Source organism: Opisthocomus hoazin, chromosome 15 (assembly GCF_030867145.1).
Source record: "Opisthocomus hoazin isolate bOpiHoa1 chromosome 15, bOpiHoa1.hap1, whole genome shotgun sequence".
Lineage (NCBI taxonomy): Eukaryota > Metazoa > Chordata > Aves > Opisthocomiformes > Opisthocomidae > Opisthocomus > Opisthocomus hoazin.
This window is the reverse complement of record NC_134428.1, coordinates 16025507-16047617: the sequence shown is the minus strand read 5'-3', so window position 1 is coordinate 16047617 and position 22111 is coordinate 16025507. Positions and strand designations below refer to the sequence as shown.

Below are 22111 nucleotides of genomic sequence, written 5' to 3'. Positions count from 1 at the left end.
ACATTTTGTTACCTTTATTTGAGTTGAGCAATAACCTTATTTTGACAATTTGTGCCAGCTGATGACCTGCCCTGCTCTTCATTGGAACTGTTTTGGAGTAAGTCAGTGAATAATGCAGTGTTGGGATGTGGGACACAAACATGTGGCAGAAAGGAGGTCTGAGTGAGCAAATGTCAAAGGGAACATATAGATCCACTACCTGACATAACTGCGGCTGATGTGAAGACAGCTGGGAGTGTAGGAAGCTGGTGTTCCCACTGACCTCTGTGCTCAACAGAGCTGGAACCAATATAGTCTTATTTAATCAGGAGAGAACCAGTAGTTCATGTCAACTCAAGAAAAGACTAGGCATGTGAATTTAAGTTAGGCAGTCTGTCACCAGCTGATCCCCTGACCCTGCCAAGCCCCACTGCCTAGCAGACAGGAGGTGACCTGGAGTGATGTCCTGGCTACCTCTCTCCTTCTGGGTTGCAATGTTCACAAACCTGGGGGTCCTCCAGGCACTTTTTGATGATACCCAGCACTGGTATCTCTTTACACACAGGCTCTTCACACATCACACGTACCAGTTTCACATACAGAAGAAAGGTGAGGGTGTTACAGTCTTCAGCTATAGTTCTGTAGCTGCTACCAGCAACATGAGTTGAGCCCTGTGGAAACAGTTTCAGCGCCTACATGATACCACCCATATGAAGGTTTAGCAGTGACACTGACCCTCATAGAGCATGCATAGCCACAGTTCCAGCAAGCTCTTGCCACGAAACCATCTGGAAGCTACCTTGCACCTGACTGGCATGGCGCATCCTGTCTTCAGAATACAATGATGTGAGTCAGTGCTAAAGACATCTTCCAAGGCTGCCCCAATTATTTAAAGCTATTATGTGACTCAAATAACCAAACTGGATTTACAGGCCCTTTAGTCTTCAACTGCCCCAAGTATGCACTGTTCCAAGATTGCTTGCTAGAAATTACTTTGGGGCAGCAAACTTTTAAACAGAGATCGACTGTATTTAGAAAAGACTTGGCCCCAAACCAGTTCCTAATGTGGCAAAGAGTGCAATTATCCTGATGAAAGGTTAGGGATGTTTGTGCCTTCAGCTGGTACATCAAGTAATGCTGCATGATGGATATAATTAAACGATGCGTGGCAGACTGGAATGTGTGCTACAATGAACCATTTAGGGCCTCATCCCCTCCAATCAGCCTGGAACTACAGAAGCACAGTCACAGAGTCAACAGCATTCAGCACCACTATTTATATAGATATAGATTCAGAAGTATCATATAAATGCATTGCGACTAATAGGGCTGTGCAGGACAAGCAAAAATGAAGTACTCAGCTGTAATAAGATGGAACTGTAAAAGTCAACTAGCCACCAATTCTACCTGGGGCTGCACAGCAAAATGTCGGTCTTGAATTTCTGTATCACCAGCTCTAGCTTCCACAATATCTCAAGATTTAAAGTTTTAACTAGTTGGCACTAGTCAGCACTATCAAAAGTAAAAAATGCCTTGGGAGAAAGAGTCACATTCTGCAGCACATCCCAAAGGACAAAGCATGCACAGAGGTATCCTACTCTCTTCTGATTCACCCAAGCTCTGCAGCACTGAACATGCACACAGGTATTATTGCATGTGGTCTACAGAGACGTGAGAACTGAGCCCCGCCTCTTCTGTAGCATTTATAGACTGATGAAATGGGGTCTGTTCCCCACAGAAGAGAGCAAAGGTGAAGGAGCCTCTTAAGCAACTCCCATATAAGGGATTGCACTTGAAGATCTCAGCCTTGCTTGTGCTTCCTACCTCTGTCCTGCAACCACCCTCCACCATCCCACAGCTCCCAGAGTCTGCGGACTGGAGCATCAGCATGTGGTGTGGTCTTACTGAGTGACAGCAGCAGGCAGACAGAGCAATGCTGGATGCCTCTGTACGAGTTAATACAGTATTTCCCCATCAGCGCTCCCCATAAATCCCAGGGAGTGAGGCAGCTGGTGGCCAGCTGGCTCTTACCTTGTACCACGATTCTGGGGAAAAGGAGTTTCCACTCCACAATGGAGTAAAGGGAAGAGGCAGCTGCGACTGTACTCTTGTGCCACCCTTGCTCTGTAACCATTGTGGATTACTATTGCATTTTATTTGTTCTTTTAAAAAAATATCTGTTGTTCCAAAGCAGCTTTAATTCTGTTGCAAAGTATTTAATTCAAATCAACCCTTCCGCTCATTCACATGCAGTAATCCTGAATAAAAAAATGTCCAAGTGCATAATTTAATATCAACACAAGTTGAAAAATCTTCAACATCAAATACCACTCAACTCTTACGTTTTTAGCCCTATTTTGGAAGAAAAGAGTTCTTCTATTCATCTGTACCTCTCCTTTCTATTTCAATATCACCACTGAAGCAGAACAACATTTTTGTTCACTCTTTAATGGCCTTTTGGTTCGCAACTATTTAAGAGTGACTTGGGAAAGGTATAACAGCACATGTTGTTGTTTCATCTTCACTTTGAACTGCCACCAGATATTATTTTGCAGCTGTTTTATTGTAAGTGGCATCCTGAAATCTAAACAAAAAAGTGTCTTAATGGCAATTTCAACAGATTTTTAATTTCCTGAGAGAATTCGGTGAAGCCACAAAGGGAGAGTGTGTTTAAAATGCAATGCTATAATAGGAATATTTCACTCTTTCAAGCAGTTTTAGCTTTTGGAATTTGATGATGATTTTACTGAACTTTCTAAAAAAAATAAACCCCCAAAACCCGGCTGAAGAGAAATTAAAGAGTTTCTGCTCATACAACCCACGTAAACACCAGAAGCACCTGTTTCTCTGCAGCTTCTGTTACTCACCTCACACTTAAATCCACATAGTAAAAGCCACTTGAAGCAAAGCTGCAAGAGAGCGCACCAGAGAGAAACTCACACCTGGGATATCCCTAACAACCAACATCCCACTACACTCTCAAATCCCACTGGAGCTTCTTGCCCAGGAATGCAATCACAGAATGGTAGGGGTTGGAAGGGAAGTCTAGGGATCATCTAGTCCAACCGCCCTGTCAAAGCAGGGTCACCTACAGCAGGCTGCACAGGACCTTGTCCAGGCGGGTCTTGAGTATCTCCAGATAAGGAGACTCCACAACACCTCTGGGCAGCCTGTTCCAGTGCTCTGTCACCCTCAAAGTAAAGAAGTTCTTCCTTAAGTTCAGATGGAATTTCCTGTGCTTCAGTTTGTACCTATTGCCCCTTGTCCTGTCGCTGGGCACTACTGAAAAGAGTTTGGCCCCATCCTCCTAACACCCAACCTTCAGATATTTATAAGCATTTATAAGATCCCTTCTCAGCCTTTTCTTCAGGCTAAACAAGTCCAGCTCCCTCAGCCTTTCCTCATAGGAGAGATGCTCCAGTCCTCTCATCATCACCTTAGCCCTCTGCTGAACTCTTTCCAGTAGCTCCTTGTCTTTCTTGAACTGGGGTGCCCAGAACTGGACACAGTACTCCAGATGGGGCCTCACTAGGGCAGAGTAGAGGGGGAGGAGAACCTCCCTCGACCTGCTGGCCACACTCTTCTTAATGCACCCCAGGATCCCATTGGCCTTCTTGGCAGCCAGGGCACACTGCTGGCTCATGGTGAACTTCTCATCGCCCAGCACTCCCAGGTCCCTCTCCACAGAGCTAATGAGCAGCTGAGTATGATGGTTGCTAACCATGGATTTAAAGTACAAGAGCCATTCTGCGCAAAAGACTTTTTTTTGACTTGGTTACCCCAGACTATTTGTCCACAAAGAAGTTGTAAGTGAAAAACAGGTTTCATATATAGCCCTGGAGCTGTGAAAATAGCTGAGCTGGCAAGATCCCTCATACTGCTCAATGCCTTCCTCAGCCCCAACACATCAGTTACCCTTACAAAAATACTACTCTAGATATTATTCTAGCATCCTGAAGACCAAAGACATAACTGTGTTGCCTAGGAACCAATGGTGCACATTATCACAGCATTTGTACTGTTGTTATTTACAGATCAGGCCAAATAGTATCCATTAAAGACTTGCATTTAACTCTCTTTTAGGAGACAGACTTTTTTCTCAGTCATAAATAAGTAAAAATAAATTCCATCCAGAAAGCAAAGAGCAAAGAGATGAAAACCCTTTCGCTCTTCGCTGAAGAACCTCCCTGTGAGCAGCCCCAGAGCCAAGACAGAAGAGGAGAGGATACCAGCCAGGCAGCCCAGCAAGTGCTCAGATGCTGCAATGCCAATCAAACTGTAAAGCTTGGCATCTGGGGCTTTCATCTGCCAGGCAGCCCTCTGAGTGGTCTCCGATGTTGGCTCAGATGCTTCAGTTCACATAGAAGGGCTGAATGTTTAGCACAGTAATCAACAAGATAATGTGCTGCCAAGTACAAGAGTACTTTGAGTAATACCGCTATTCTAAAAATGTGCTTTACTGATGCATTTTTAAATGCGCATGCACTGTAGAGATGCCTGGATAGCCAAACCAGTCTCCAGTTTGGGGTGCCTTTATTTCTGTTGCCAGACTGAGGCTGCTATGGAGAACATTTTGGAAGTACTAAATATCCAAAACAGTTACTAATAGCTGCAGATGTCACAATTCTCCAGACACAAAAGCTGCTTTACAGCCTTAAACCCTGAAGGGGAGGTAGAGAAAGAGTAACCTCAGCTGCTGTGCCTGCACAGAGAAAGGGTGAGTCTCCCATCAGTAGCATTTGCCAGGTTGAAGAAAATACTGTTAATACCAGATGTAACTAAAATTTTTAAGCCATGATAATTTCAGCATTTCACACCACCCATTTGTGACCATGCGCAAAACCACTGCTTTGCCAGCCACTGATAATTTAATAGTAAACCAGAGAAGTAGGATTGCAAACCAAAAAGAGAACCTTCAAAATATATATAAATCTCAAGCCAAAGTGCTGGCAAAGTGAGGAAAGAGGAGGAGAAAAGGTTATTTGAGGGATTTGAGAAAGAAGCTCATCTGAAATTCTCAGAGAATGCAGATTCAAGAAAAACAGTGAAAGTTCCTTTTTGGACATGAAAAAAGATTCCCTTGTGAAGCATTAAAAGTGGATTGACGTCTGGCTTGCCAGATAAAGATACTCTGCGCAAACAAAACTGCATACAATGTCAGTGACAAACCAGAGATAAAAACCTCAGGCACTGGCATCTTAACAGATGTTGTACTGCAAAAGCTACCTGTGCTGTATTCCCTTCTAGATGTACAGATATGATTTACCAGCGCTTCAGTTCAGGATAACATTTGAAAGGGCACTTTAAAGAATGCTGCATTATTTGCCAAGTGCCTGGTACATTATTCTAGTGGCAAGGCCTCCATTTCAGAGCAGCATTACAACAGATGCCTTTCATATGGGGTGTAAGGTCAAATTCAGCCCTGGAAAGTCTGTTTCTTTTATACAGTCTTTCATGTCCAGAAGCAGTTTATGTATTGCCAGGAAGGAAATATCTGTAAGAGACAGCTCAGAAGTCTGAATCTCAGTGAGACATAGAATTGTTAAATTAAGTCAAGTCAAATTGATGAGAAGTCAGGGAGCGAGAGAGAGCGCGAGAGAGAGTGGAACTGCCTTTCGAGCCAACAGTTTCGGCAATCCTATTTGCCATTACATAGCTTCCACCAGCCCTGTTGGCTTTAGGATTTCTAAGTTCATAGCCTTCAAGTGGGCACAACTGGGTCTCAGACATTTCTCACAAAGCTGGAGTCCTGTATGCAAAAGCGAAGTTCTTCATTTCAGTTCTAAGAAGAGATTTTCCTGCATTTCCAATATTGCATTTCAAGCCTGCACATTGTGAAAGCTGAGAAGTTTTGCAAAAGCACATGGACAGCTCAAGTCTGGTTTACTCACTCCATGCAAACTGTATTCTCTTATGTTTTTTCTCCCAGTCACCTGCTTCAAAGGTTCTGTCATTTGGTCAACTGCCCAGGTGAAATCTGGGCATGTCATGGTAAATCTGCCAGAGCAAAAATCATCCCTGGTGTAGTTTATACTGAGTGATAGTCACCCATGTTTTGTAGTGGATGAATCTGGGCCAGTGGCTAAAACAAGGAAATTGCTGTTCTCCCAGGTAGTTCTGGCACCTGCAAAATAACTTGAAAAAGTGCTGAGGCATTTTTCCCAAAGGTTGAACTTCTTTTTAAAACTTGTTGGTTATAATTATTTCCACCTGCCACCAGAATGAAAACCTGAAGACTCATTCCCTCCCCTCCTACCTTTTCACTCTTGGCAAACACGTTGCTGCCCAGGGACCTTGTTCAGAAGTTATCACTTTTGTTTCGTATTGACCAATACTTCATATGGCTGCTTGCAGAGGAGAAGAATTTTAAATAATTAATTTTCCTCACAGCCATTTTGTCTTCAGTTTCCTTTCTTGATATCCAAAGGCAGCACCCTCGATATAGCCCTAGTGCAGGACCTGGCCATGTAAGTTATTAGAGCTGAAAGCTGTGAAGACGATGGATGAGTGGAAGGACAGCTTTATCGCTATTAGGCTGTCTACCACATTCAGATTTGACAGGAGTTCAGATAAAACTGTTGATTTTGGGTGGTTATCTTTGCTAACAGCTCTTCTAAAGATTCAGTAGTGTGGGTCTGCTGGAGAAAATGCAGGACAGAGTCAGACTGCCTGTCTGCCGCTGGCTGATTGGGCTGGAAACATCGACCTGAGAAAAAGGTTTACCTACTTCAAAGGGCATCCCTCAAGTTCCTAAAGCAGCATTTAAATCTTTAGATGAATATTGCTATTAAGCATGAACAATGTTACCCTGACCATCAGAGGACAACACAAGTCAATAGGCTAGCTCATTTTTCTTATTTTCTGAGTGTGATTCTGACTGACAAAGATGAAATTACACCAAACTGGCACCTGTTTAAAGGACCAGTCCCAGTCAGATCATCCCATTTACTCCCTGGAGTCTGTAGCCACCCTTCCCAGGTGCTATTTGTACTACAATACATATTTCATTCATGTTCCGGTCCAGAACCTCTATTGAATGTGTCTCATTTGACCGCATCTTCACAACACAGGCTTTTATGGAAAATATGACTATGCAACCTTTACCCTAAAACAGTGCCAAACAGCAAAACACAAGTAGTTTCACTGGGTTTCTTTTGAGTTCCTTTGTTATACCTGATTGCTCATAATTGAAAATGTAGTCGTATCTGCATTCCTGGGTCCAACAATAAGCCACTCGATTTTCTTACTATTCTGAAGCACTCCCCAAGCTTCTGCTAATAATTTTGCTTGACCTTTATTAAAGACCAAGCATTAGCTGGCAATTAGATTTGGTGATCCCTTTGGTGATCGAGGCTCAGTGATTTACTGTAAATTATAAATAGTTCAAATGTTTTATTCTGTTTATTCTTTATACAAGCTTTGCGGCCAGGTAAGCACTGACATGACATTCACTGTTAAATGAGCTCATTAAACTTCTTAATCTAAGTGGTGCAACACTTTACCTGATACATTATCCAAGGATTCCTGCAATGCACATTAAACATTCAGCATCAATAGATGCTCTACCATAGTTCACCTTGTTGGGAGTGAAATTTCAGTCCCCGAACATAAGGTTGACTACCTGATGCTGTTTGTCAGAGACAATAAACAATGCAAATAGATACGCATGTAAACTAAGAGGTTACAGACATCAATAGCTTTCCCACAGAGTTTTGAAAGAGGCTCTCAAAAGAAAGGACTGTAAATCATGAGAAAATGCCATAAAATTAAAAAAGTTAAGGAAAAGGAAAGAAGGTGTTGGTTTCTTTCATTTCTTTACGAATGCAATGACTGAGAGAGATGATTTCTTGAGAACCCTGAAGACGTGCCCTTTTTTTTATTCACAGCTGCACAGCAAAAGGAGGGGCAGTCACACAACCTTCCCCCTCAGAGTCACTTGTAGAGGTTTGTCTTTAGCCATTTCATCCCTCACTTTGCTGCTGAGAATGTTTAACAGAGCCGAATGGAGTCAAGATTGGATAGTGCACCACACCGTTTCACTTAGGCCAATAAATAGTATATTGCCTCATGACTAAAGAGAACACAGTATTTTTTTTTGGAGGTGCCTTTATGTCCAGACTCTGTTTGCCAGCAATTTCTACTGCAGTAACTACTAGAAATAGCTAAACACTAAGGCATGAGGAAGAATAATAGGGGTATCTGTATTTTCCTGGCTTGCATATGTTTTATTTTACATATTTTTAATTGTTTCCCTCCCAAAACAAATGGTTCTAATATTTTTTTCCCCTCTGCCTTTATACAGTATGATCGTTGACATTTGCTTCTGGACGTCTCTTCTGAAGGATGAAGGGTTCCTAGCAATTGTAATGGAGCCTCTGCACATACCAGACTGCTCCCCAGACAGATTTAGGCTTCATCATATAGTATTAACCCCACATGCTGAATGTGTTTTTCTGACTTGTAAGGCTGGATTAGCTTTTATTATCAGAAGAGGAATAGTAAAGATTTCAGTGTTACAGATGGAATGGCAGATGGGAAGCAAAAGCTTAATGAAAAGCAGCTCTGGATAAAAACTATTAATCCACATATTTCATATGTTCTTATGCAGGGAAACCTAGCAAAAAGCACTGCAATATAGAAGTGCAAACAGCTCCTAGCCCATTATCTGACAAATCACGGCATGAGGTCTGAAAGAAGGAAAAAAACCCTCAAACCCTATTTACTATTTCCTGGAAAAACAATCAGCTCTCTATGGAGTATGCAGAGGTGTAATGCCTTCCTAAAGATTATAAAGAATATTAATTTATAGCATCTTGTCCTGGGTTTGGCCAGGACAGGGTTAATTTTCACCAGACTCCAGGAAAGGGCACAGCCAGGGGGTGGGGGCTGACCCCACCTGGCCAAACAGAGCCGGGTATTCCATACCATGTGTCATCATGCTGGGTTCCGGTGGGGGGGGCGGCACGGCAGGAAGGCTCGCGCGGCTTGAGGGGGCATGGCACCAGTGCTATTCGGGAGAGCGGCTGTCTGGGTCGTACGGTTCGTTGTTGTGTTTTCTCCTTATTTGTACCGTTGTTGTTCCTGTTTCCCTCTGTTTGCTGTTCTGTTAAACTGCCCTTATCCCGACCCACCAGTTTCTGCCTCTTTCTTTTCATTCTCCTCTGCATGCCGGCGGGGGGAGGGGCGGCCGCGTGGCGCTTTTGTTGCCAGCGGCAGCCGAAACCAAAACACATCTCCACTATGAAAATGAAATGCACTTATACACATACAGACATATACATATTTGATGAGATAACGTTTTCCAGGTTTTATAGCTGTAATATTCCATATTAAAAAAATTTAACTGTACCTATAAGTCACTGTCATTAAAGTTGTAGCACTGAAAAAGGCTTTTTACTTCTTGTTGAAGTGCACGGTGTGGAGAAGCAGCACGTTGCCACCAGTTCTGGTAACAGAATACATTGACAGAAAGGGAAGTGAGCAATCCAGACGCCTGCCCCGCTGCTGAGAGCCCACCATGCAGCTCTGAGAGTGGCTGCAATGGAGAAGCATGACCTTCAGGGATTTCCCCCATGAAGAAACAAGTGCCTGGAATTTTTCTAGCTGAATGGCACTTGTTTAGAGTTTGAATGACTGCAAGATACCACAGCATTAATACAAAGAATCCATTAACACCAAACTGACCACAATCTACTCAACAAATCCTGTGATTGTTTAGGGCCATATCTACAAGTGTCTGATTCCATTTGGTCTTGCGGTTTAACTTGTTCCACAGGGAACTAAGAGCAGCTGAGACCACCACAGCTCATGGCCTCAGAACTACACAATGTTTAGGGTGGACTCAACACCACAGAAGGATTACTGGACACATCTGCTGGAACTAGTTTATAATTATACTAGACCTTCAGCAATAATTCTCCTACAATTATTCTTACTTGATTCAAAGTGACATCACCTACCTCTTCCTTTAAGGTCTTGCATTATTCTACTTGTTATCACCAGTGCAGCATTCCTCGCCAGGAAAGTGAACGATAGGGAATAACAAGCTAGCTTTTCCCAAAACACAAGAGATATACAGAGAACTATACACTCTTCCTCACAAGCAAGTATAGCATGTCAAAATTGTTAGGTCTCTTCCTGCTGGACATCAAAAGCATTTAAAGCAGTTGCAATGTGAAATATCATGATTTCTTAATTCAAATGCCCATGTTCCAATATCAATGCAATCTCTGTGACTCCTGTGCTCTTCCCTAATTTTTCTCCCCAAAATGTGTTGCATTTCACTGACAGTGCTTAGAAATGGGCACAAGCTATAATAAAGCCTTTTGTCAGTTCTCACAAAATCCTTCCTAAGGTATACACTCATGGTTTTTTTCATTTTTCATTTCAGCGGGGATTTCTCTGTCTGAGTAGCAGCCTCAGGAAGGGACCCATACTTTGGGAGAGATGTTGCAGAAACCTAATGAGTGAAAGGCAGTGAAAGCATCTAATCTAATATATTTATTTTCTATGCATACTAAAAGCATAGTATGTCATCACTCATCAGAAAATCACCCAAGAAAGTTACTTCCCCTTTCATCAATTCATTTCAACATAAAGGGAAACAGAAGTCACAAGGAGAATTTCCTGTTTCCCTCTTCTTGATAATTCATACAGCCTAAACCAAACAGTTTAAGGACACTTGTCTTTTGGGAGGTTGGGTTATTTTTGGGAGGGTTTTTTTTTTTGTTTTTTAAAGACTATTTACTTTTGCACAATGTAGTAAACCTTATGGAATGCAGCTGTGGGGCCTGAGTTATGTAAATCCAGACAGAATATAATTTCACTTAAAATTGCGAGCTTTGTCATATGGTGCTGTGTGAAGTTCTTTGCCTGACGCCATCCGAATAAAGATATTCAGGCAACGGCTGGTGCTGAAGGTACAATTGACTCCTAGCAACTTGTCACTTGTACTATCATTATCTTCCACAGAAAAAGTACTAAAAAAAAGAAAGAGGAGAACATTACCTTCACTGAATCTATAATCATATCTTCAACACTTTCTGAGACATCAGATCAAACTCTTGCTCAGAGCCCTGGGAGGGAGGAATCTCTCCATGCCTGGGGTTCATTTGCTGAGCTCCAGTACTTCCTGCTACTTTACTCATCCTCTCTTGCAGGTGCTCCTTGCTGGAAATAATGACTAAATACATCAGCTCCTGCTTCCTCAGTGAAAGTGAAGTACCAGTGCTGCTAGCCTGCTCACAGCTGCAGCCCCTCCTAGGTAAGCAGTAGACACATGGGGTACAGTAAGGTGATTGTCTCCTTGGTTAAAGTGTGGCTGTCAGACACCAGCCTCACGAAGAGGAGCCTTCTGCTGTAAGACAGAAGAAATTGCCCCTCTGACCTCTGCTTCTTGCAGCACAGCATGGACATGTCATCCCTTATATCCTTCAATACATATTTCCCTTAGGATCAAAATATGTACTTTCTTAAAATACTCATTGTACCTGATAGGGTAGTCGGCAGCACTGAGGTTAATGAAGAAATCCCATGGCCAGTCATTCATCTCCATTAAGTCCCTCATGGTCTGCAGGTAGGTGGACAGAAGACTTGCTCCTCCCCAGATAGTTGCCATTCTCCAAGAAGTGACTCTCACATTCGGGTACTGGTTGGCAAACTGGAGAACTTGCCGGTGCAAGTAATTGGATCGCTTTATAAGAGAAAAAAGTAATACATTCAAGTTACTCTGTCCAAAATTGTCCTTCCCTGTATTCACTAACCACCAACTCTACTTCTTGACTCACTGTTGCTATTGCTTTGCCCTCACTTAATATGGCGCATAACCTTCTTTTGCAAAATACTAACTTGGATATGTACTGAGACCCCTGTTTAATTCCTTTTATTACAACTACAGTAATCGTTAATAAGTGTAACTAGCTCTTATTTACAATTAATCACCAGTAGATCCTGAAGGGCTTTCTTAAAGAAGGCGACTATTACTACCTCCCTTTTACAGTGTGAAGTAAAGTAACTTGCCCAAGGCACCGTGGGTCAGCTCTCCGTCTGGTGGGCCACCACGGTCGGTCTGCATCAACTTATCAATTACCATTAACTAAATGTACAACAGACAGACATGGATAGATACTCCTAGACATATAAGGAGAAATGAAGGCTGTTACACAGAGAAGATAACAAGAAAGAAAACAAAAAAAAGAGGCTCCAGACATATAACAGATGGAGAAACAAAAAGTGACAGGCACTCTATGCAGCAGAGGTAAAGAGAAGATGAAGAAGATGACAAAGATGGGTCGACTAACAGATGGTGAGACAGGCAATTTATAACCAGTGATATATTACCTTGTCAACATGAATGTAATAAAAATGGTCTTTATGGTAAATAGCCTTAAACATGCGTTGGAGCTGCCGAGAAGCTCTGCCATGAACAACCAAGATAAATGCGATCCTGACTGGGTTGGCTGGCATGTATTCTACGGAGTCCTCATCCCACTGTACATTGTTGTTGGCTTTTCCTGTTTGAAAACAAAACACAGGACATCTCTGAGTGTATCCACAGGGCAGGGGTACAGAGAGCAGTGCACGTTTCACCTCAGCTCCTTCTTCAAAGGCAGCTTCTAAGGGGAAGTGAGAAGTCATGAGGAGTGCGAGCCTGCGTGCCATCATGATTGCACCCCTCTCCTCCGTCACCATACAGGGTCAGCACCCCATGGGCAGCAGCCACCCTAGCCTTCCTCACGCAGCCCTGCCTGCGTACCTCAACCCGCACAAGTCTGGATGAACACGGATAAGTACCCAAATGTTTATGAGTCAAACCAAGCTCTACCTGGCTATGCACATTTGCATCTTCAAATGAATCACCTCAAAGTTTCTAAGCACTGTTCAAAGCATTCAAAAAATGAGAAGGCCAACTTCCCCCCTGCTCCCCCAAAAATGAAACCCCCTGTTTATCAAAAGATGCTCTTTGCCGTGATCAGCACAGCTCTGTTGAGAAGCCGGTGAAACTCTGCTACTTAACAGCTGCTGAGGATTATCTCAACTTATAGTATTTATTTGAAACAGCAGATGTATCCAGGATCATTTAAATGGAAACCTGCATATCTTCACTTCTTCAGGTAGGCGAAGGGCTCTTACAATCCTATTTAAAATTTATGTTCATTTTTATTTTAACGGAGGAATTCCTGGTCTCCATTTTCTAAAGCAAACACCGCGGTGTAAAGTTAAGACAGGATGTACTGATTAACTGAAGGGCTGGAGGGACATTTTTACCCCGGAATTTAAAGTGCTTTGGTTTTGGTTTGTGTAACAGCTCTTCAGCTCAAAAACCTGAACACAATGTGAGAAAAACACAATTTTATCCAAAACCTGACCATTCACTCTTCAGTTAAACAACCTCTTCAGTACTCTGACCTTGTAAGTACCTTTCTCAACAAAAATGATTTAGAAAGAACCTGAAATTTTGAATATAAGCAGAACAAGGAAGGAAAGTGCCTCAAAGCTCAAAACTGTCCCCCCCCCAATTTTCCTCTTGTGTATTTTAACTTTTTTCCTTTTTAAATGAAAGGCAATATCATTGTCTCAAAACCCCCCCACCCTCCGCTGCCTGCACAATTTTTCTAAGTCCTAAGATCTGAGTTGTTACTTTATTTCCTCTACAAGGTAAATCCATTTGACAATCTCAAAAAGTCTGAACTTCTGATTATACTCAAAATATGTATTTAGTTACTGGAAATGCATGTGAACATGGGCAGGACTCAAATGTTTGTTTCCTACTACAAGTAAAGGTTTGGAAATGGCCATGCATGAGCTGAACCAGCTAAAAGCAGCAGCTGCAATTTTGCACGAGAATGTTGACACACCTGCCTTCGACCATACACAATGCTTTGGCCAAATAGAGTACTTCAAACTCAATGCACACCTATGCTCTCAATAAATAACCAGCTCAATAAAATTCCCCAGCCAGGCTCACAACCACAGGTGCGACAGGACTTCAGCCTGCTTTGTTTGAAAGTGGTGTCTCCCCTGCCCTCCCATGAAAACAACAGAATAGGGTTTTACACTCTTTTATAGGAACTATTAATCACTTTTATTTTTTTCCATACCATGAGAAAAGCTGGTTTTTTCCTACCTTCCCAACAAAAGCCTAGTAAGCCAATTAAGTGTTCAAGTGAGTTAGAGATAAATTGATGCCGTTTAGTAGATTCCAGGTGTCCAGGGCAGATATTCATACTATTAGAGATTAGAATTTCCTGACTGACTCAAATTTGAAGGGGACTCAGGAAGAGACCTTCAGCAAATTTGAGAGTATAAGAGGTGGATCCTCTACCAGCTAACGAAACCTCAGGTTTGAAAGAAGCATGAAACCCCGAGGAGCTCGTAGCTCAACCATCCTCATTTCAACTTGTCATGGATCCCCTGTTTCTTCCTCAAATGACTGAGGAGTGTATCTGGATAAGTCGCACCCAGTTTCTACATTAGTACCTTTTGGGATGCCTCCATTCTCCCACTTCCATGTACCCACCATCTCAAGACTCCTTTCACAGACAGTGGAAACACAATAGGCTTGCGCTAGGTTGCAGGACAAACTTGGGGCTGCACCTGGGCACAGTTATCAGACAGTGTGAGTGCAGCCACGAACCCACTGCACCTTCCAGAACATCTCCTACAGTTATTAAAAAAACATGCTCATGTTTGTCTCACTTAATACATGGACCAAGAAAAAATACGTTTGCCAAGTGTGAAGAGAGAGTAAGCGAGGGGGAAAGACATTTTTTCCCAGGTTTTGGAAACTGGAAACATATGTTGATAAAAGCAAACAATACCAAAAACTTTCCTTTTTAAATTGTATTAACTACAAAACGGAAGTTGGACACAGAAAAAAGGCCTTTGCCTAATCCTTCTTGTTGTATCTTCTCCTTGTTAAAGGGAGTAGCATGAACTCAGAAAAGCCAGACTGACTGAAAGTTTGCATAGCATTGTTTCAGGTCACCTAAACAATTAGATCCAACTGTAATGAGTGCCCTTGAGTAACCGAAACCCTCCTTTTAGACAACCATGAGAGAGAGATTCTGCTGCAATGGGAACAGTGCACCCCAGAAAAGGATGGTTTCAGCATCTTCCATAACCCTCCTTTCAAGTTTCTCCTTCTCAGCAGTGCTTCCCTAGCACACTTGCTTTAAGTCAGAATCTGTTCTCCCATTCTGGAGGTCCAGGAAAGTTGTATGTGTAAGAGGTGTACCCATTCTCTGCAATAAGGCTGTTTTCTGGACTATATAAGGGGCTAAGCAGCAGCTATGTGACTATCCAGGAACATACGCAGATACTGAACATGAAACAGCGTACAAAGTCCCAGAAGCTCACTGCCCCATGTAAAAAGACACCAATCTCTCTGCAGCCCCTCAAGGAACGTCTATCCACAGTAGTATTGCTCATAAATTAATGCAACTTCATTGCCCCAGTTGTATTCAGACTACCCAGCAGGAAATATCTAGCCCCATGAGTCACTCTTAACTTTAAATGGGACATCAACAACTTCAACGGTATTTCTTTAAAAAAACCTTCACCGGTAATTCAATGAATTGGATGCACAGCATTAAAATATTAGAAGAACCTTACATTTAATTTCTTCTATCATTTTCAGTTTGTTTATTATGGCCATTTGCCTATGCTCGGTTCTACTGTTTCTCCCGCACAGACGATAAACTTCCCAATGCATGTGCTTAGGGCTTTTTGTGCAGTGACAGGGACAGAAAGGGACTGTGAAAAAAAATGTGCTTGCAGGGAGAGCTGACAGGGACATGGAGGGCAAATGCTATTGCTAAAGCAACCCATTTTCCTTTTAAACTGCTTTGATTTCAAGCTGATGATGTCCCATCAATGGACTCAAATATTTTTAGTGGTTTTCACTACATTTTTGGATACATCTCTTCTGAAATTAGTGGCTTTCTGCAATGATACGTACAAGGCGAGGGGAATTTAAAATAGCCATATTGTGGGCCTTTAACTTGCTTTCCATACCCACACTATCACTTATCTAGCAATTACTGAAAATAAAATACTCACAAATTTTCACCTGAAACACCACTTCACTTTGTCGGGTTTCTCTAACAAATTCCTGTAGCGACTCATTCTCCTCCCTGCTATTTTCCTACTCTAATGTCTTTTCCCATGTGCTCCTTCCCTCCTCTTTTAGGTTCAGGTTTTTACAGACCCATTTTCCACCTGCATACTGTTATGGCTTCTTTAATCTAATCCCATTCTTGGCTGCCTGGAATTTCATGAAGGTAAGAATGTTGTATTTTTTCCATCTGTCTGATTATCTGCTACTTCTGTTCTGTACTGTTACTTCCCTGGTTTTAGCCCATGACTGATTAGCACTCTGTATTTTGCAGATTACTCCACTGATCAAGAACCAGCCTGGTTTGCAAATAGGATGAAATTGCCAGGAAATAATTGAGTATCTGCTTACTAAGAAATAGAGTAGGACTTCAGAGCTGTATGAACCATGTCAAGATCTGAATAGCTCTAGCCACGCATTTCTGTAAACCTTGTGCATACCAAGGTCTTGCACATCATGTTAATGTCTGCATATTAATAACATGCCTCTCATGCAGGAGTCCATCTCCTTCTGGGTGTTAGGACAGAAGATGCATCAGATGATTTCTCTTAAGGTCGTACCATTCAGAAGTGATGATAATCTAAAAGGATTTTAAGGTAGCACTTGCATTTGATAGCTGCTTCAGTGCCGTCGCTAAATTGCCATTTGCCACACGCACTAAAGCTCGCTCAGGGTGCTAATTCAAGTGGCCTCCGCCCTCAGTTTGCTTCAGTCCAGCAAAAAGCAGTTGCCAAGATCACCTTTCTCTCCCTGGTCCCAAACAGCCCTTGACAGTATTTAGACCTCTGTTCACTTTTCTCCTTCTTGTCTACCTGTACAGGAGTCACAGGCAGCTTCTTCCCTCTGTGGCACTCCTTACACTCAGCCTTTGCTAATACTTGTCCTGTCTCCACAGGCCACCATCTGCCTTTCCAAGAAAAATTAGTCAAGCCAACACAGGAGAATTCCCATCTTCTCCTCCTGCCCTGGTTGCTCGGGGCAGTCTCAGTAGGACTGGAGCTGCACCCCATCTGACCCAGAAAGCTGAGCGTTGGCATTGCCTGTTGAGTGAAATTTCCTACATGTTTAGGGAATTCCCTTTTTCTAGGATAACTTACACAGATCAATGTTTTATAAAACGTAATAAAAACTGTGAAGAATATTATGTTACAGTTAGATCTTGGGAGCACAGCTCTAGCCTTGGACATAGCTTTGCACATACCAGTGAGTGGAGTGTGCTCTTTATGGCCATCTGGCACAGGTGAAACAGTAGCTCTGGCCTGGAAGCAGCAGGACTTGTCTTAAACTTCCTCAAAATTTGTCATTTCATTACATAATGGAAATGGATAGAAGAGTGACTTCTCATGCTGCCTTGCTTCAGAGAAACTGCCACATGGAACCTCAACAGAAGTGACAGTGCTTACCCAGCTTGCAACAAATGTTTTCTAGCCCTTGTATCAACGTGTATTTATTTGGCTATCCTACACTGAAAATGAAACGTGGCATTTTGCTCTGTGACCAAATGATGTACAAACTTACTGAGAAAAGTGAAAGTTGCCCTTCTGGCTTCCTGCTCAAAGCGTGACAGGACTGACATCAACGTGTGTTAGCAGGAAAACCCGTACCTATTTTTTCAGGTAACAGAAGAATCTCAGCTTTAGTGCATTTTCAAATTGTACTTCCTAGAGCTCAGAGAAATCAATACTTGTAATTAGGAGCTTAATCTTCAACTACTGGAGTATTACTAAATGCCAGAATAATAAACATAGTACAGTCATATTTTTTGTGGTGTCACATTATGCTCAGTCATCCACCAATAAAACTCAGAGCTAACCTCTCTAGCAGCATGAAGCAATCTTTTAATGAATTTTGTGAGCCGTATCATTTTTTGTAAATCAATCCATCAGATTCTGTTCTCAGCTTGGTATTGTCCCGGCTGTTCAACAGAATACTTCTGTGCACAGATACCTGGATGCTGCTGACTTCATCTGAACACAGCTGCGTATGTGTACTCTGCCATGATAGCATGAATCAATGGACAGAGGATATCAGAAGAGTTATTGCTGTGTAGTTCAGCACACTATTTACTGCTATTACTTCCATAAATGCAATCAGAAGCCCTGTCATTATAGCAGGACTACTAGCCATAATCACTCCAGAGAGCTAGAGCTCTTCAGTCCCTACTTAAACTCAAAGGAACAGCCCCATTCCCTTCAGTAGGACCATTTCTGCAGCAGCCAGCTGAGTGGTAGTTGCCAAACTCAGATTTCCACTATAAACTCCTCCTTTTCAATTGCTCACAACTCATAACAACACAGCAGGTTGAAAATTTCCAGGCTTGGCTCTGTCTGAAAATGTTTTCCATTTTGGTTAGTGCAAAAACAGCTTTGCCTTGTTCACATGGTGAAAAGACTAAAAAAAATTACATTCTGTCATTTAGAAAACCCAATTTTTGTAACAGACCTAGTAATAGAAGTAGTTGGAGTTACATAAAAACAACAAACAACTTCACTGAGCAGTTTACCAGTGAGCCATCAGGACCTGATGAGAAGTCTTTGTCCAAGGGCTTGATAATAGCAACATTTATCTGGACTTGTCCAGAACTCTTGCTGGAATTGAGGCCCAATGATCCATTACAGCAAGAGCCTCATTTGCCATCAGGCTTGAAAGGGGATGTTCCGTCTTCCAACAGCAAAGATACCTTGCACAGACAAGTTAACTCCTGAAGCACAATGTGTGTCAATCATACTTAGATGAGAAAGCAATTTTTCCTATGCCAGAACCTAGAAAACTATCTTTAGCAACATTAATCCCAACTTTGGATGCTTATTTTCACCTCCAGTCTTGTAAATCATTTGTTTCCATGGTGGCCCTTGCGGATATCTTTAGTGAAATAAAAGATTTTAGGTGAGAACTGATTTTTTTATTTTTTTTTAATGATTATTACTTTTTATATATCAAATGCCCACTGGTCTATTCACAGTGTAGAAGACCCCTCTGGCAAATAAAGGTATTCACCAAAAAGTGGGCTGAGCAGCATCTGCAATTCTGGTGAATATGTATACTGACAACCAACTGGCCACACAGAGCTCTGTGTATCACAGACACATCCTGCTCACTGCAAGGCCACTGCCTGCATTCCTGTACCTCTAAGAAGTGCCATGAGCTGATTGTGTTCAGCATCTCAGCGAATCAGCACATTTGCATGCCAGCTAAACTAAGTGCATCCACTGCCAGTGTCAAAAAGGGGCTGGGTTTCACCTCTAGCAAAGCAAACCAAGTTCCTGATGAGGATAATTAACAAGATAGGTCATAAATGTGGTTCTTTTAGTGGTTTTTAACTTGCTTAGCAAAGTAGGAGTGGTGAAACCAGCTGAGATCATCTGTGCAACTGTCCCCAGGCCACCGGGATTTGAGAGAGATGCTTATGGTTTACAGAATGAAATGTTGCTAGTTGTGTTCTGTAGATTTCCTTAAATTTGCTGTTACTCACACTTATTGTCTGTGAGTTCGTGTTGAGCAATTTGGATAAAATTTCAGAAATCATGCTGCTATTGAAAAGTGGATATTCAATTTTTTTGCAGTAATGTTTTATTTCAACAACCCCGCTCTAGCATTTTTCATTCTCCGACTCTACCATGAATTACAGAATCAATTTATGATCCTCTGTAAGTTCATATGATCAAGTAAAACATAAGCAAAAATCAATGCAAGGTAGGCGAGAAGCAGCAAGACATAATTTACAAGCACTCAATGACTAGTCCTTTTAACATTAAAGAGACAGATTTCAGTAATGTTCCTTCCATGCTGAGCAGAAGCCCTGGCTTGGAACAAAGGGGCTGCTGATGTGGGCGTTTTAAGTCTGCTTTAATCATTTCAGAAGGTGACAGTATAAACTTAGGGCAGTCAGAGGAGAAGAGCCACTGCCTTACAGCTGGACAATTCCCTTCAGGAGATCACTGGAAGATTCTCTGCAGTGAGTTTGGGAAGTGACAAGCAGCTCTGCATTCCTGCAGAATTTCATATGAAAAGGGAAACTCGCTGTCATTGCAGATTTAGGTTGAGTTCTGCTTCAACCTTTGTGCTGGAGAGATCCCTACCTTGTCTATGAACAGAAAAATAAAGTGCATGAAAGAAGGAAGGTAGGAGGATAGAGGACACATGTAGAGCTGTTTCATATTCACAGCTAGATCATAAGAAGATTAATTGTTTCTATCTTTTCCTAAGGAGGAAAAAAATAAAAGATAATTTTCTGTTTTGGAATTCGAAAGAAAACATTTCCGTCCCAGCTTTGTCATCCTTCCATGACAGCTATTTGACATTTGTGCTGCATGCACCACTTCCAAGACTCACCTAAGAACCCACTGGGGCAGGTATCACCTGTTAAGCAAATCCAGAAAGACACCCTGCACCAGAAAACTTTGTGGACATTTTTCACATGATTTGAAGGATTCATGGTAAGTAAAGAAATGTGAGAACCTTGAGAACTAAGACAGAAATCTTTTGTATCACAAAATCCGTGGAAGCAATTGGGATAGCACAGGACTGTTCAAAGTCAATCTCAGTACAGAACTTCAGGTTCCATGTATGCACGCACATGCGTGTGCTGTGACGGCACGTTTATATCCACTAAATTTCAAACAAAATCAGGGAGCAATTGGTTTGAAGCAGCCTGCCATATTTCAAAAAGTAACTTTGCTCTGTCTTGCAGTCAGTCTCGAGTGGTTACTGAAACCATTTTTATGATTTGCAAGTGACCAACTAATTATCAGATACCGCTATACTGCATTTGCAACACACACTAAACTTAATTTAGTACGATACTTATCTAGGCAGGCCAATAATCTCAGTAACAAGCTTGCTTTTCTGCCTATTCTAATTATGAAAATGGTAGCATTCCTGGGAGACAAATCTCAATTATTTGTAGTTTTGCTGGAGGGTGGTAGCCAAGCATTTTCTCTCTTTTCCCACTGCATCTCATGAATGAATAAACAACACTCAAAAGCAACAGTAAATTAATTAATGTTGAATTAGAATGAATTTCCGAATAATAATAGCTATCATATATCAATTAACAGCCAATTAGCGCATCATGATCAGTGCTATTAAGGTGAATACCAAATGCCTTCTAAGTGAGCATTAGGTTATTTTTACTATATTCAGTGACATTACTGGTCTTTAGAAAGGTAATGTAAAGCAGATCAGACACAAATATTCCTTGCAAAGACTATTCATTCCTCTTGCACCTTATACCTTAGTTCGACTTTACATTTGGGAGGCAGCACTCCTGGAAACCACAAAAAAGAGAAAGACCACTATTTACAGGTACCTGTACCATTACAGCCCTAAGAAAATACTCTAATAAAAGACGTATTTTTCCAGCTTGGCTCTCGGGACTAACCAGCAGCCCATTCAGAGCAGGAGCCCCAGCTCAGAGTGAAAACTTGTGGAGATCAACCAGCTAATCAACAAAATCAGGAGTAATTCCTGAATGCGCCATTTCTGTGCCAATACACTCCAGACAAAAGAAAAAAAAAAAAAGCAGTCCTGTCTTTTATGGTTAACACAAAGTGTGAAGGTTTTCTTAATGTGCGGAGCCACCCTCCTCTCCCAGCAAGCTCACTGCAGGGCACAACACTCCGTCCAGGTCTTGTGGCCCAAGAGCTGACTCCCACCCAGCAGAGTGACTGCTGTCAGGGAAACACTGTACCCATTAGGAGGGGAGAGGTTACAGAAAGAAAAAAAAGTAGTGAAAGGCTTGAGATGAGGCATGTGTTTAGATATCTTACCCACCATTGATTGTTGCTAAGGATGCTCCTTTCAACAGTCCAAAACTGATGAGAACAGGAACTTGTCAGACGAGATAAGTCATCCCACCGCGCCCAAGAAAATCGATGACACAAACCCAAACCCAAGCATTTATAAAACCTCACCCACTATTCGCAATTTCTGGGCACAGCTACAGCCATGCCAACAGCACTCTGGCTTCTACAAAACCAGCAGCGCAGCGCTGGAAGACACGCAGATCCTCTGGCAGCT

General features: G+C 42.1%; 1 protein-coding gene across 2 annotated transcripts in view; it reads right to left on the bottom strand.

Moving 5' to 3' along the window:
• Window positions 1–22111, bottom strand: part of XYLT1 (xylosyltransferase 1) — a 218439-nt gene that overhangs the window by 60164 nt on the left and 136164 nt on the right. For both annotated transcript variants that reach the window (XM_075436455.1, XM_075436456.1), the window contains exons 3-4: window positions 12319–12491; window positions 11469–11671 (exon numbers count right to left, since the gene is read on the bottom strand). In XM_075436455.1, coding sequence (XP_075292570.1) covers window positions 11469–11671; window positions 12319–12491 — 376 coding nt within the window. The remainder of the gene's footprint in view (window positions 1–11468; window positions 11672–12318; window positions 12492–22111) is intronic.